Source organism: Pogona vitticeps, chromosome 2, assembly GCF_051106095.1.
Source record: "Pogona vitticeps strain Pit_001003342236 chromosome 2, PviZW2.1, whole genome shotgun sequence".
NCBI lineage: Eukaryota > Metazoa > Chordata > Lepidosauria > Squamata > Agamidae > Pogona > Pogona vitticeps.
In genome coordinates, this window is record NC_135784.1 from 31,761,843 (window position 1) to 31,773,544 (window position 11,702).

The following is an 11,702-nucleotide window of genomic DNA, read 5'->3' on the forward strand; positions in this document are numbered from 1 at the left end:
ATGGAACCTGCATCTGAGCCGCTGCTGTAAAAATAGCGAAATACATAGGTAGTCATTGAATGAACACACAGAAGGGAAATAAATATGACTACCAAAAACAAAAACAAAACAAAAAAAGTCATATAGTACAACCACTGTATCCAAAAGGGATTGATTACAAGCCCCCCTGTGGATGCCAAAAACCCTATAGCACAATATCTGGCATAATATACCTTGGAAATGCCTTCTGCTGGGCTATTTAATATTTCAGGCAGTGGATAAATGAAACCGGGGGTACTGATTCTACAGATATGGCATGTCTACTATATTTTATGTCACATGATACTACAAGTACAAGAACAAAGGAGACAGGGGCGACTGCAATAACTACCGTGGCATCTCTCTTCTTAGCGTGGTAGGGAAGCTGCTTGCCCGCGTTGTGCTGAAGAGGCTCCAGGTGCTTGCAGACAGAGTCTATCCAGAATCACAGTGTGGATTTCGAGCCAATAGATCCACCACTGACATGGTATTCTCCCTCCGACAGCTGCAGGAGAAATGCAGGGAACAACAACAGCCACTCCTTGTGGCCTTCATAGACCTTACAAAAGCATTTGATCTGGTTAGCAGGGATGGCCTTTTTAAAATACTTCCCAAGATTGGTTGTCCACCTCGTCTCCTCAACATCATCAGATCTTTCCATGAGGGAATGAAAGGCACTGTAGTTTTTGACGGCTCAACATCAGACCCCTTTGACATTCGAAGCGGAGTGAAACAGGGCTGTGTCCTCGCACCAACACTTTTTGGGATATTTTTTGCTGTCATGCTGAAGCATGCCTTTGGAACTGCAACCGAGGGCGTCTATCTCCGGACTAGATCAGACGGAAAGCTCTTTAATCTTTCTAGATTGAGAGCAAAGACCAAAGTACAAGTGAAATGCATGCGGGACTTCCTCTTCGCAGATGATGCAGCCATTGTTGCCCACTCTGCCGAAGACCTCCAACAACTCATGAATCGTTTCAGCAAGGCCTGCCAAGACTTTGGACTAACAATCAGCCTGAAGAAAACACAAGTCATGGGCCAGGGGGTGGACTCACCTCCTTCTATTACCATCTCCACAAAAGAATTGGAAGTTGTTCATGACTTTGTGTACCTCGGCTCAACCATCTCTGACACCCTCTCTCTAGATGTCGAGTTGGATAAACGCATTGGTAAAGCAGCCACCATGTTCTCTAGACTCACAAAGAGAGTATGGCTCAATAAGAAGCTGACGACACATACGAAGATCCAGGTCTATAGAGCATGTGTCCTAAGCACACTCCTGTACTGCAGTGAGTCCTGGACCCTTCGTGCACGGCAGGAGAGGAAGCTGAACACCTTCCATATGCGTTGCCTCCGACGGATTCTTGGTATCACCTGGCAGGACAAAGTTCCAAACAGTGTAGTCCTAGAACGAGCTGGAATTTTCAGCATGAATACATTACTGAAGCAGCGACGTCTACGTTGGCTGGGGCACGTCGTGAGAATGACTGATGGTCGGATTCCAAAGGATCTCCTGTATGGAGAATTAGTGCAGGGAAAGCGCCCCAGAGGGAGACCACAACTGCGATACAAGGACATCTGCAAGCGAGATCTGAAGGCCTTAGGAATAGACCTCAACAGATGGGAAAACCTGACATCTGAGCGTTCAGCCTGGAGGCAGGCACTGCATCACGGCCTCTCCCAATTCGAAGAGACCCTTGCCCAGCAGGCCGAGGCAAAGAGGAAGTCACAAAACCAGCAAAAGCAGGGAGCCAGACAGGGGACAGATTGGATTTGTCTTCAGTGTGGAAGGGACTGTCACTCTCGAATTGGCCTTCTCAGCCACACTAGACGCTGTTCCAAATTCTCCATACAGAGCACATTACCATAGTCTCTCGAGACTGAAGGATGCCTATATGTGACTAGGGGGGGAATTTTGGATTGAACATTACTTTCAACATCTGGTTCTTGGGCTAAAACTCTTAAAATGAATTTCCAAGAACCATTAATTTATTGGAACAAAACATGTATTACTTAGCTTGACTTTCTTCTCTGTGATAAAACAGGTCATCACAAGTGCAAAAATCATGCCCATGGTTAACTGCACTACTAATACTTACATATAAGGACCAAGGATGCTCTCTTCATAAGATGCCCTTACTTCTGCAGGGTCTGTTTTCAGGGAAATGTTTTTTTTAAACTTGAGCATTTGTCTCCGATTGTACTCATACTGAATCAAATCAAAGTTCTGTAAAATCTAGCATCCTGTTTGAGCAGCAGCTACAGATCCCTGCATGCAAAAAGGAACAGAGTGCTGTCCTCTGAAGATGCCAGCCACAGAGACTGGCGAAACGTTAGGAAGAACAACCTTCAGAACACGCCAAAGAGCCTGAAAGACCCACAACAACCGGTAGATCCCTGCCCTGAAAGCCTTTGCGAATACCTTCTCCTTATTACTTGATTCCATCAAATATTGTATAGTATTCTGAAACAGGTTACATTAGCAGGTGAAGATTCACTGATGTTGTGAATCTGTAGTCCTCCAAATATTGCTGGACTGCAATTCTCATCATCACTGAACACTGCCTATATTAGTAGCTGAGACTGATGGGCATTAGAGTTCCCCAAAACAACTAAACAACACATTTCCATAGGCCTTATGTATAGTTTATAAAATGAACAGATGGCTCTTTGCTACACCTGGGATCTGACATATGCCTATAGATTGTCCCCCCTAACTCTCCCTTTCTTTTTAGGCAAGCTGTCCCAGAGTCTGAGTGGGGTTTTTTAAATGGATTGTTGTACCTTACGAGTACAACTGTTAGCTTTAAGTACTGTCTTTTAATGATGTAAGCCTCCTTGGGGTTCTTTTTAAGGAGAAAGGCAGGGTAAAAATATTTAAACAAATAAATAAATAACTTATAAGAGGCACTTTCATGATTGGCTCAGGCTAAGCAACATCCGGCTTTCTTAAAAACATACACATTTTGATCACCAAACGCAAGAAGAAGCATGCATGAAGAAAGCCACATGACACTTAAGTTTATGCAGACACATTTACTAGGGAAACTCACGTCCATCGACAGAAATACATACACCACTAACAATCTGAACATGGCTTCAATTTTGTTCCTAGTTTACTTTCTGAGTGCAGTATCTCAAGCATGTCTACACCTTCAGTCGCTGTACCCCTTCAATAAAGATCGTTGAAGGTAATTGTTGGTAAGAGAAAACACAAAATGCCACCGGCTATCCCTTATTATCAGTTTTATTGGTAGGTTTCCAAGATGCCAGAGAGGTTGGAAGATACTGGTCCCATTTCGGCTGCTACCAAAAATACACAGGAAGCACAAAAGCAGCAGGATCAGGATCTCACTACCGGCCCCGCACAAAACATTTTTTGATTCTATGAACAGAATGTCGTGGAAGACAGGGTGATGTCAAAATAAGTATCCTGAGAGACAGATGGTAGCAGCAACAACAGGAAAGATCTAAAAAGTTGCATACATTGTAATTAGAACTGGATTTGCCCGGCCCAACGGTCCTTTGTTTTCACTGACCAAAGAAGGAAGGCTTTGAACGTCCTGACGGACTCTTTTGTTATCGACGTCTCCTGACGTTAGTTCTGTTTTCCTTTGATGGTTCCTGCCACCCGCGTGGTTCACTAAGGAAAACCTACCGTCGCCATCTGCAAGTAATTCAGCTGAAGCAACAGGATTCTTCCACAACACCTGAAAACATTACACTGTCACTGTAAAACTGCACAGAAAGGACTGTGGAGCATGTCTAACTGTATCAGGAAGACAGCAAGGCCACAGGCAGCGTCCTCCATATATCTGAGCAAATTTCATCAAGAATCCTCCTTTTCCTGGAATCTGGAATCACAAACAAAACAAAACTAAGTATCTTCAGCTGTGCTATGAGATCCATGTAACATACTGACACTGCACACAAAACACAAGATCACTGGTGTAGACAGACCAGCTTCAGGGAGAACAGAATAATCAGTGATTCCACACACCAAAACTATGAGCACCCCACCACCACCTTTGTTCTATGTGGACACGGCACAGCATGAAGAACACGACAGATCTTTGCAAGATCCAAAGTCAATAGCCATGGAGACCAGCAGATGTCCTCTACATGCCATCTTCGGGAAGCCTCGTGGCACAGTACTTAAACTGCAGTACTGCAATCAGGACTCTGCTCACGACCTGAGTTTGATCCTGAGGGGCTCAAGGTAGCCGGCTCAGCCTTTCATCCTTCCAAAGTCAGTAAATTGAGTACCCACCTCATGGGAAGTAGGGAGGAAAGTGTAGCCTCAATAATTAAACTGTAAACCACTCAGAGAGTGCTTTAAGCACTATAGGGCAGCACGTTTGCTTTTGGTATATAAGCAGCACTTTGCTTTTGTTTTGTTTTTTTAAAGCTCATTCTCAGAAATGATTATAATCATCTTTAATATCATTCATCCAAACCCAAGCCTCAGTAGGGCTTGACTTTTAATCCTTGACTCACAAGGATTAAAAGCCAAGTAGCGGTTCAGGGGAGACTAACACAGAAGTACAGTGGTGCCTCGCTTTACGACATTAATTTGTTCCAGCGAAATCGCTGTAGAGCAAAAACGTCGTAAAGCTAAATAAAAAAGCCCATTGAAATGCATTGAAACCCGTTCAATGCGTTCCAATGGACTGAAAACTCACCGTCCAGCAAAGATCCTCCATAGGGGCGGCCATTTTCAGTGCCTGTGCAGCGAGGAATCTGTCCCTAAGCACAGCGGAGGGCCATTTTCTCCAGCCAGTGGCCATTTTCAAACCCGACGATCAGCTGTTTTTTATCGTCGTAAAGCGAAAATCGGTTCCCAAAGCAGGGAACCGATCATCGCAAAGCGGAAAAACCCAATTCAAACCATCGTTCTGCAATCGCAAAAGTGATCACAAAAACCTCACTGTCAAGCGGATTCATTGTTAAATGGGGTAATCGTAAAGCAGGACATGACTGTATATGGTTCTTTGTGCAGGCTGTCCACCAAGGCACCCAAAGCAGGGCCAAAAATGAGATTGCATCATTTGATCTTAGTAACATTTACACCCTAAGTTCCTTAACCAGCAGTCCCCAACATTTTTCGGACCGTGGTCCAGCTGGGAGGTGCAGGCTCTGTGTGCGGGGGGTGGGGGTACCCCTGCGCTTCTGGGTGGGTGTGTCGCGCTTGCGGGTGGGAGTGCTGTGCTTTGTGGAGGGGCGTGTCATGCTTGAACACATGTGCAAAAGCGCAACACGCCCACCCGCAAGCGCAACACACCCACTGTGCGGGCAGGGTGCTGGAGATCCATGTCTGCAGCCCAGTTCAAGGAAGCCCACGGACTGGCACTGGGCCACGGACCGGGGGTTGGGGACCCCTGCCTTAACCAATCAACTGAAGGGGGGAGGGGCGGAGGTTCCTTGTGCTAACAAGTCAGAACAGTCAGGCCAACTCATTTTGCATCATATTTACAAGGTACACAATGTGTTGATGACTGAAGCAGAAACAAGCCTTTCCTTACCTGCACTGGATGCAGGTGTAGAAGACCGTCTGCCCTTCATCTGCAGACCGCATTTGTCGTGTGTGGTAAGCCATTCCTTCGTGTCCACACTGGGGACATTTCCGGTCAACCTAAAAAGATTGAAATGAAGAGCTACAGGATGAGCCTAATTAAACCACACATTCCTGACAAAACACAGGGTGCAATATCCCTGCTCATTTATCAGCTTCATTTATATCCAGCCTTTCCTTTGTTAAGTTTAAACCAGTTGTTCTTAACCTTGGGTTACTCAGGAGTTTTGGACTGCAACTCCCAGAAGCCTTCACCACCAACTGTGCTGGCTGAGGTTTCTGGGAGTTGCAGTTCAAAAACATCCGAGTAACAAAGGTTAAGAACCACTGCTCTAAATCCCACCCTTGAATAATCCAATTATTCTTGGACTGCAACTCCCAGAAGCCTTCAACACTAGCTGTGCTGGCCAGGATTTCTGGGAGTTGTTGTCCAAGAACATCTGGGGGACCGACCCAAAGTTGGGAACCACTGCTCTCACTAATCCTGTACGGGGAAAATCCGTCGTTGTGGGTTTTCTGGGCTGTTTGGCCGTGTTCTTAAGGAAAACCCACAACTCAAACAGCCTGGAAAACCCACAACAGCCATTGGATCCCAGCCATGAAAGCCTTCAAGAATACATTCTAATCATTACTCCACATTGGCTCCCTCGTCTCACATACTAGAAGGGGGGCTCTTTTCTTACAGGATCTCCATCCCTTTACAGGGGCAGTTTAGCTCGTCTGCAGACTCCTGTAATCCACATGGTACTCTGTTTCTCTGTGGCTACGGAACAAAAGCCCAAACGAAGGCCAACTTATTGACTGAACTTGCAAGCCACAACCATGCGCAACATCAGTTGTATCTCCATGCTATTTTTAGGGAAACTGGTGTGTTAAATTGTTTCAGCAACAACGAAAGCACAACACAAAACAAATGCACGGTGGCATCTTTAAGACCCGATACATTTATTTCAATGCATTCTGTATCTGAAGAAGCGAATTATACGCACAAAAGCACATAGTGAAATAAATGTACTGATCTTAAAGGCGTCTCAATATTTTTGTATTTGTCCTGACTTCATTGTTATCCAGGTGCAGAAGGACCCCATATCCATAGGCGGTCAGTTCCAAGTCATTCCCCTACCCCGTGGATGCTGAAAAACATGGAACACTATTTCAATAGCAAACGCTATACATACCATAGATTCTGGTTCTCTCTAGTGGCTAGTTCTGGCAACTTCATCTTTAGAAATATTTATTTCTAGGGCATTTCTTTTAATATTTTAAAAGACTGTGGATAAGTGAGTCAGCAAATACTGATCCTGTGGATACGGAGGTCCTACTATATTATGAATACCAATCCCTCTTCTTGCGGATGGAGTAAACCTCACTTACAGTGATGGGTTGAAAGTCATCAAAAGACCACTTCTGAATAATAAAAATGTCAACCTGTGCCACCCAACCTTCTTGAGCCATGCTCCTATGTGTTGCCACACCAAAGGAACTGCTTGATTTTTTCTATCTCCCTCCTCACTCACCAAGGGTCCTTTGACTGCTTTTCCTTCATCCAACATCAAAGACATGGAATCTATCCTATTGAATGGGACGGATGTATGGATAACTCTCTTCTCAAAATCTGTTTTAAAAGGAAACAGAGGAAGGACAACTGAGAACAGAACTTGTTAATTGAAGCATATACATTACCTGTAGCTTTTTTTTACTCCAGCAGCAAGTTCATACAGGCCTGCATATACAGCGGAGGTACAATTACCATAATGTCTGTCTAACACAGTGAGAGTAAAGAATGAGAACATCCCACTGCAGTGGTAAGAAATCACCTCTCCTGAGACCTGTGGACAAGTTTCTTCTGTCAGTGCAAGGACCCAGTTGCTCCTGACCCTTTATTTTTCCAGGTCTTCATTCAAGCACAATCTGATGTGATCCACAATCTAACATAGGCTGAATTCCAGTCCCAAGCCACGACTACAGAAAGCCCATTGAATCAACAGGAATTTGGTAAATCAACATGTCTATAAGATTGAAAAAAGCTATTCTAGCTGTGACACTGCTGGATTTCAGCCAGTGGTTTACAATATTACGTGCTGTTTCAAGAAGTAGGTGAAACTGTGGCACAGAGAAATTGAAGCAGAAGGAGAGGAGAGAGAAGGAGCCAAGATGTCAAAAGGCCAACGCTCTCACCTCGCACATCAATGGAGAAAGAACAACAAGGACATGTCACCTTGTCCTGGACTCCAGGCAAAGGCAGGACTGTGCCACACTCAGAGCAGAAGTCCAGTTCCGACTCAAAGCAGGAACTACCTTGCTCCATAATTCCCAAGGAAAGCAGAGACTAAAGGAGATGAAAAGGACACAGTCATAAAAACAAAATCACTGGCCCATACTTTAAGAATAAAGTGTGCTGCTCATATACCACCCCATAACACTTAATGCAATCTCTGGGTGGTTTGCTAGTTAATTATGCAGGCTGCACATTGCCGCCACCCCCCAAGCGAGCTGGGTACTCATTTTACCGACCTCGGAAGGATAGAAGGCTGAGTCAACCTGGAGCCGACTACCTGGATTGAACCCCAGGTCGTGAGCACACTTTTGGCTGCAGTACAGCAGTTTAACCACTGTGCCATGAATCAACGTTTGGGGATCACTTGCAATACAGCACCTAGGTTTCCTTTGGTGGTTAGCCAGCTGAATCTATTCATTTCAATTTATAATAATAACCATGTTCTGTCAAGTCAGTTCTGGTGACCCTTTTGAGGACTTTACAAGTACAGAGTGCTCAGAAATAGTTTACCACTCCCTTCTCGTGGGGGAACTGTGGGACTGTAAAGCCTATGGCCACATAGACTGGCTCTACTTATAGGAGGCACAGTGAGGAATCAAACTCCCAACCTCTGGCTGAGCAGCCAGATTCTCTTGAACCATCCTTCACCGTATTCCATGTGATGTATTGTAACAGCAAAATGAGATGCCATCAAAGAAACCAAAGGTATTACAGTAAGAATCAACTTCCCCTCCCCAGCTTTCCAACCCCACGCCAGTCAGTTTAATGGAATAGAGAAATAAAAGGAATAGGGAAAAGCCCTCTAAATTCAAGAGGAACCTGATGCCACCCTTCCTCTGTTAATTAACCCATGGTTGTTACTTCCAGAATAACACAACATATCTGTACAGTACCAGGTGTCAACCCTGAAATGCTTTGACAAAAACAGAGAGAGGGGCACAGAATAGAGGCAGAATAAGTAGGAAATAATATATAGTGACTGAGGGAGGGGGAGGAGAGAGGTTGCACCAATGAGGCGGTAAATGTGTGTGTGTATATATATATAAATATTGTTAATGCTATTACCACTTAGGTCACTCAGCACAGAGCCATCCTTATCCTCCAGAGCTTTCAAAGTCTCTCCAATACTCACAGTTCTCAAACAGGATGTGAGTAGACAACAGCTATATTCAGGCAACAAATTATTTAATGAGAAAAAGTAGAACAAGTGTTTAACAAAAAAATAGCTGAAAAATAGGAGGGTGCCGTCATTCCTACTTCATATCCTTGGGGTGGGGAGGATGTTATATGTAACACATGGTGTTATGAGCTGATCTCACCATTGGTAACACTACCAGGTAGGTACCTTGCCAAAGGTTTCCTGGTGATTGTTAGGTTTTTTCCCTGCCGAGGTTCTCAGGACCTCCAGAAGCCTGAGAAAAGGCAGTCCCTTGACATACTGCAGGCTCTTCCCCTTATAGCCAAGACGGTCTCAGGGACAGCCAGAGTTGGAAGCGATACTCCTCTACTCATTGCTCGGAATTCTGAAACTTTATATGGTGGGGGAATTGGGGGGGAAATTACGAGAGACTTTCTGATAGTCCTGCAGGTATATCTTCAAGGGATAGAAACCAAATCCAGTTTCTGCCTGCTAATTTTCTAATCCTTTATGAGCCACAACCTCACATGAGAGGAAGTGTTACTAAAAACTACTTACATAATCGTTTTCAGGGATGATCGTTTCTTGCAGCAAAAACAGGACAAAAAAGCCGAAGATCAGCAGATTTCAGTGCGAGCTTCAGGTAGGCTTCAATTCACTTTTTCTGATACAGATTGTCCACTTCATGCAGTCCGACAATCTCAGGAGTTGCAAGAGGAAGGAAGAATCCCCCGGCTTTTGATAGAAAGGAGAATTTCTGGAAAGGCTACTTCTCCGCTTCGTCGCCCCCTGATCCCGTTTTATGCAACCGGTGCATCACAGTGCACCACTGAACTCAGCAGAAACGGACAGCTTAAAAGGCAGACATTCAACTCCCGCACCAACTCGGACATACGCGAGGACAAACTTCCCAAAGTGATCTCCTCGCTCCAGCCGCAGATCAACACGTGCAATCGGTATCCACTCAACTTCCTGGAGCAGACGAGCTGAGACGCGCAGAGCGCCTGCCCATCCAAAGCAGTAGAGAGAAAAAAGAAACGGAGATAGAGCGTCTCCGTGCGTGGATTTGTTTCCGAGGGATAATAGAGAGGGGTCAGCGCCCTGCCTGGCGCAGCCAGGTTTGATAGCGACCCCTAGTTTCTACCTTTGCAATCGTGTGGGCGAGGAATTTCAATACTGTAGTGTAATTCCAGTTCCTTCGTCTGTACCGTTGTTAAATGTGCATAGAAGGGACCCAGTTTTTGCAAATTAGATTTTCTTGATTTTATTTAGAAAAGGAACACTGGAACAGGGAGACGTTAGTCACGTGCAATTCTCTGTATCTAATGTGACAGGAGAGGCAAAGTGGACATAACAAGCCATCTTTTGCAAGAGGCAGCAAGAAAGTCCGTCTTGTAGGGAAGATCTCATATTCCGCCACCTCCTACGTAAAAGTAGCCAAAGGGAGCAGTTTGCACACATGACTGGAGGGTACCGGGATGTATAGGAAAGTCTGAGGCTGCATCCTCCAGCCGGCTCACTAGAAAACTGTCCAGGCAAGAATAGCCTTCTGGGACTCCTGCCTGCCGGCAGAACAGACAGGATGAATGTGGAAGAGCATATGACCATAATAAAGTTCCTGCTTCTCAAAGGGAAAGGTGCAAGGCAGATCCATGTTGCAATGTTACAACCTATGGGTGACAGTGGGCCTTCATATGCAATAGTTAAACGTTGGGTTGTTAGTTTTAAAACTGGCCATTTCAGTGTTGAAAGTGAGAAACCCAGTGGAAGGCCTGTTTCTGCCTCTGTGCCTGCAAATGTGAAAGCTGTCTATGACGTGATCATGGAGGACCGCTGAATATCAGCCAAAAGTATTGCTACATGTCTGAGAATATCACATGAGAGAGTTGGTGCCATTATCCACAACGACTTGGAAATGAGAAAGCTGGAAGCAAAGTGGATCCCCAAACTTTTGACAAAGGAACAAAAGAGGAAACGTGAGGAGTCATCGGTGGCTGTTTTGGAACATTTTGCAAGAAATGAGTCAGATATCTTGAGCAAACTGGTAACTGGTGATGAGACATGGATCTACTGTTATGATCTTGAGACAAAGGAACAGTCTACCATATACAGTATATAGTCACTGCACCCAGAATTCTTTATGCTAAGAATTGGAAGAAATCGGAGATACTGAAACAAGAGGAACTCACTGAGAAGATATGGGAAGCGGCAGAAATGGATATTCTATCAGAAGTGTTGAAAGACTGTCTGATACAAATGGCAACTGGACAATGGGATTTATTATAGAAGTGGCTGGAGTCCCCAGATAGTGGTTGAGTAACATATTTTAAACTAAGATGTAACTGTAAATTGAGACCTGGAGGGCAATCAAATTGTAGAAAGGTGGAAAGTTGACTGGATATTGAAACATGAACAGCTTGGATGCTAGTACATTTTGTGTTCTACCTGCCTCCCTCCCCCCCATGTCCCCTTTTACCTTCTGTATTCCTTACCTTATCTCTAGTTGTTAAAAAAATAAAAATAAAATAAGTTCTTGATATTCCATTATCTGCAGACAAGGTTTCACAATTCCAAGAAGCCAAATGCAAGGGTTCAGTAGTGAAAATAATTAAACAGTTTCAAAACAATCACACTTTTCATTATATTCTTGAAGAAGCTAAACTTTTACAGGAGCTCAACGATGAAGAAAAATCACG

At 44.5% G+C, this 11,702-nt stretch overlaps 1 protein-coding gene across 1 annotated transcript; it reads right to left on the reverse strand.

Moving 5' to 3' along the window:
- Nucleotides 1-3,039: 3,039 nt before the first annotated feature.
- On the reverse strand, nucleotides 3,040-11,108 carry POLR1H (RNA polymerase I subunit H). Its single transcript, XM_020815191.3, has 5 exons — nucleotides 9,565-11,108; nucleotides 7,769-7,919; nucleotides 7,108-7,205; nucleotides 5,541-5,650; nucleotides 3,040-3,872 (listed from the first exon to the last, which is right to left on the reverse strand). Exons 2-5 carry the CDS (start codon nucleotides 7,896-7,898, stop codon nucleotides 3,848-3,850), a joined length of 363 nt encoding a protein of 120 aa, XP_020670850.3. The 5' UTR covers nucleotides 7,899-7,919; nucleotides 9,565-11,108; the 3' UTR covers nucleotides 3,040-3,847.
- Between the last annotated feature and the right edge of the window lie 594 nt (nucleotides 11,109-11,702).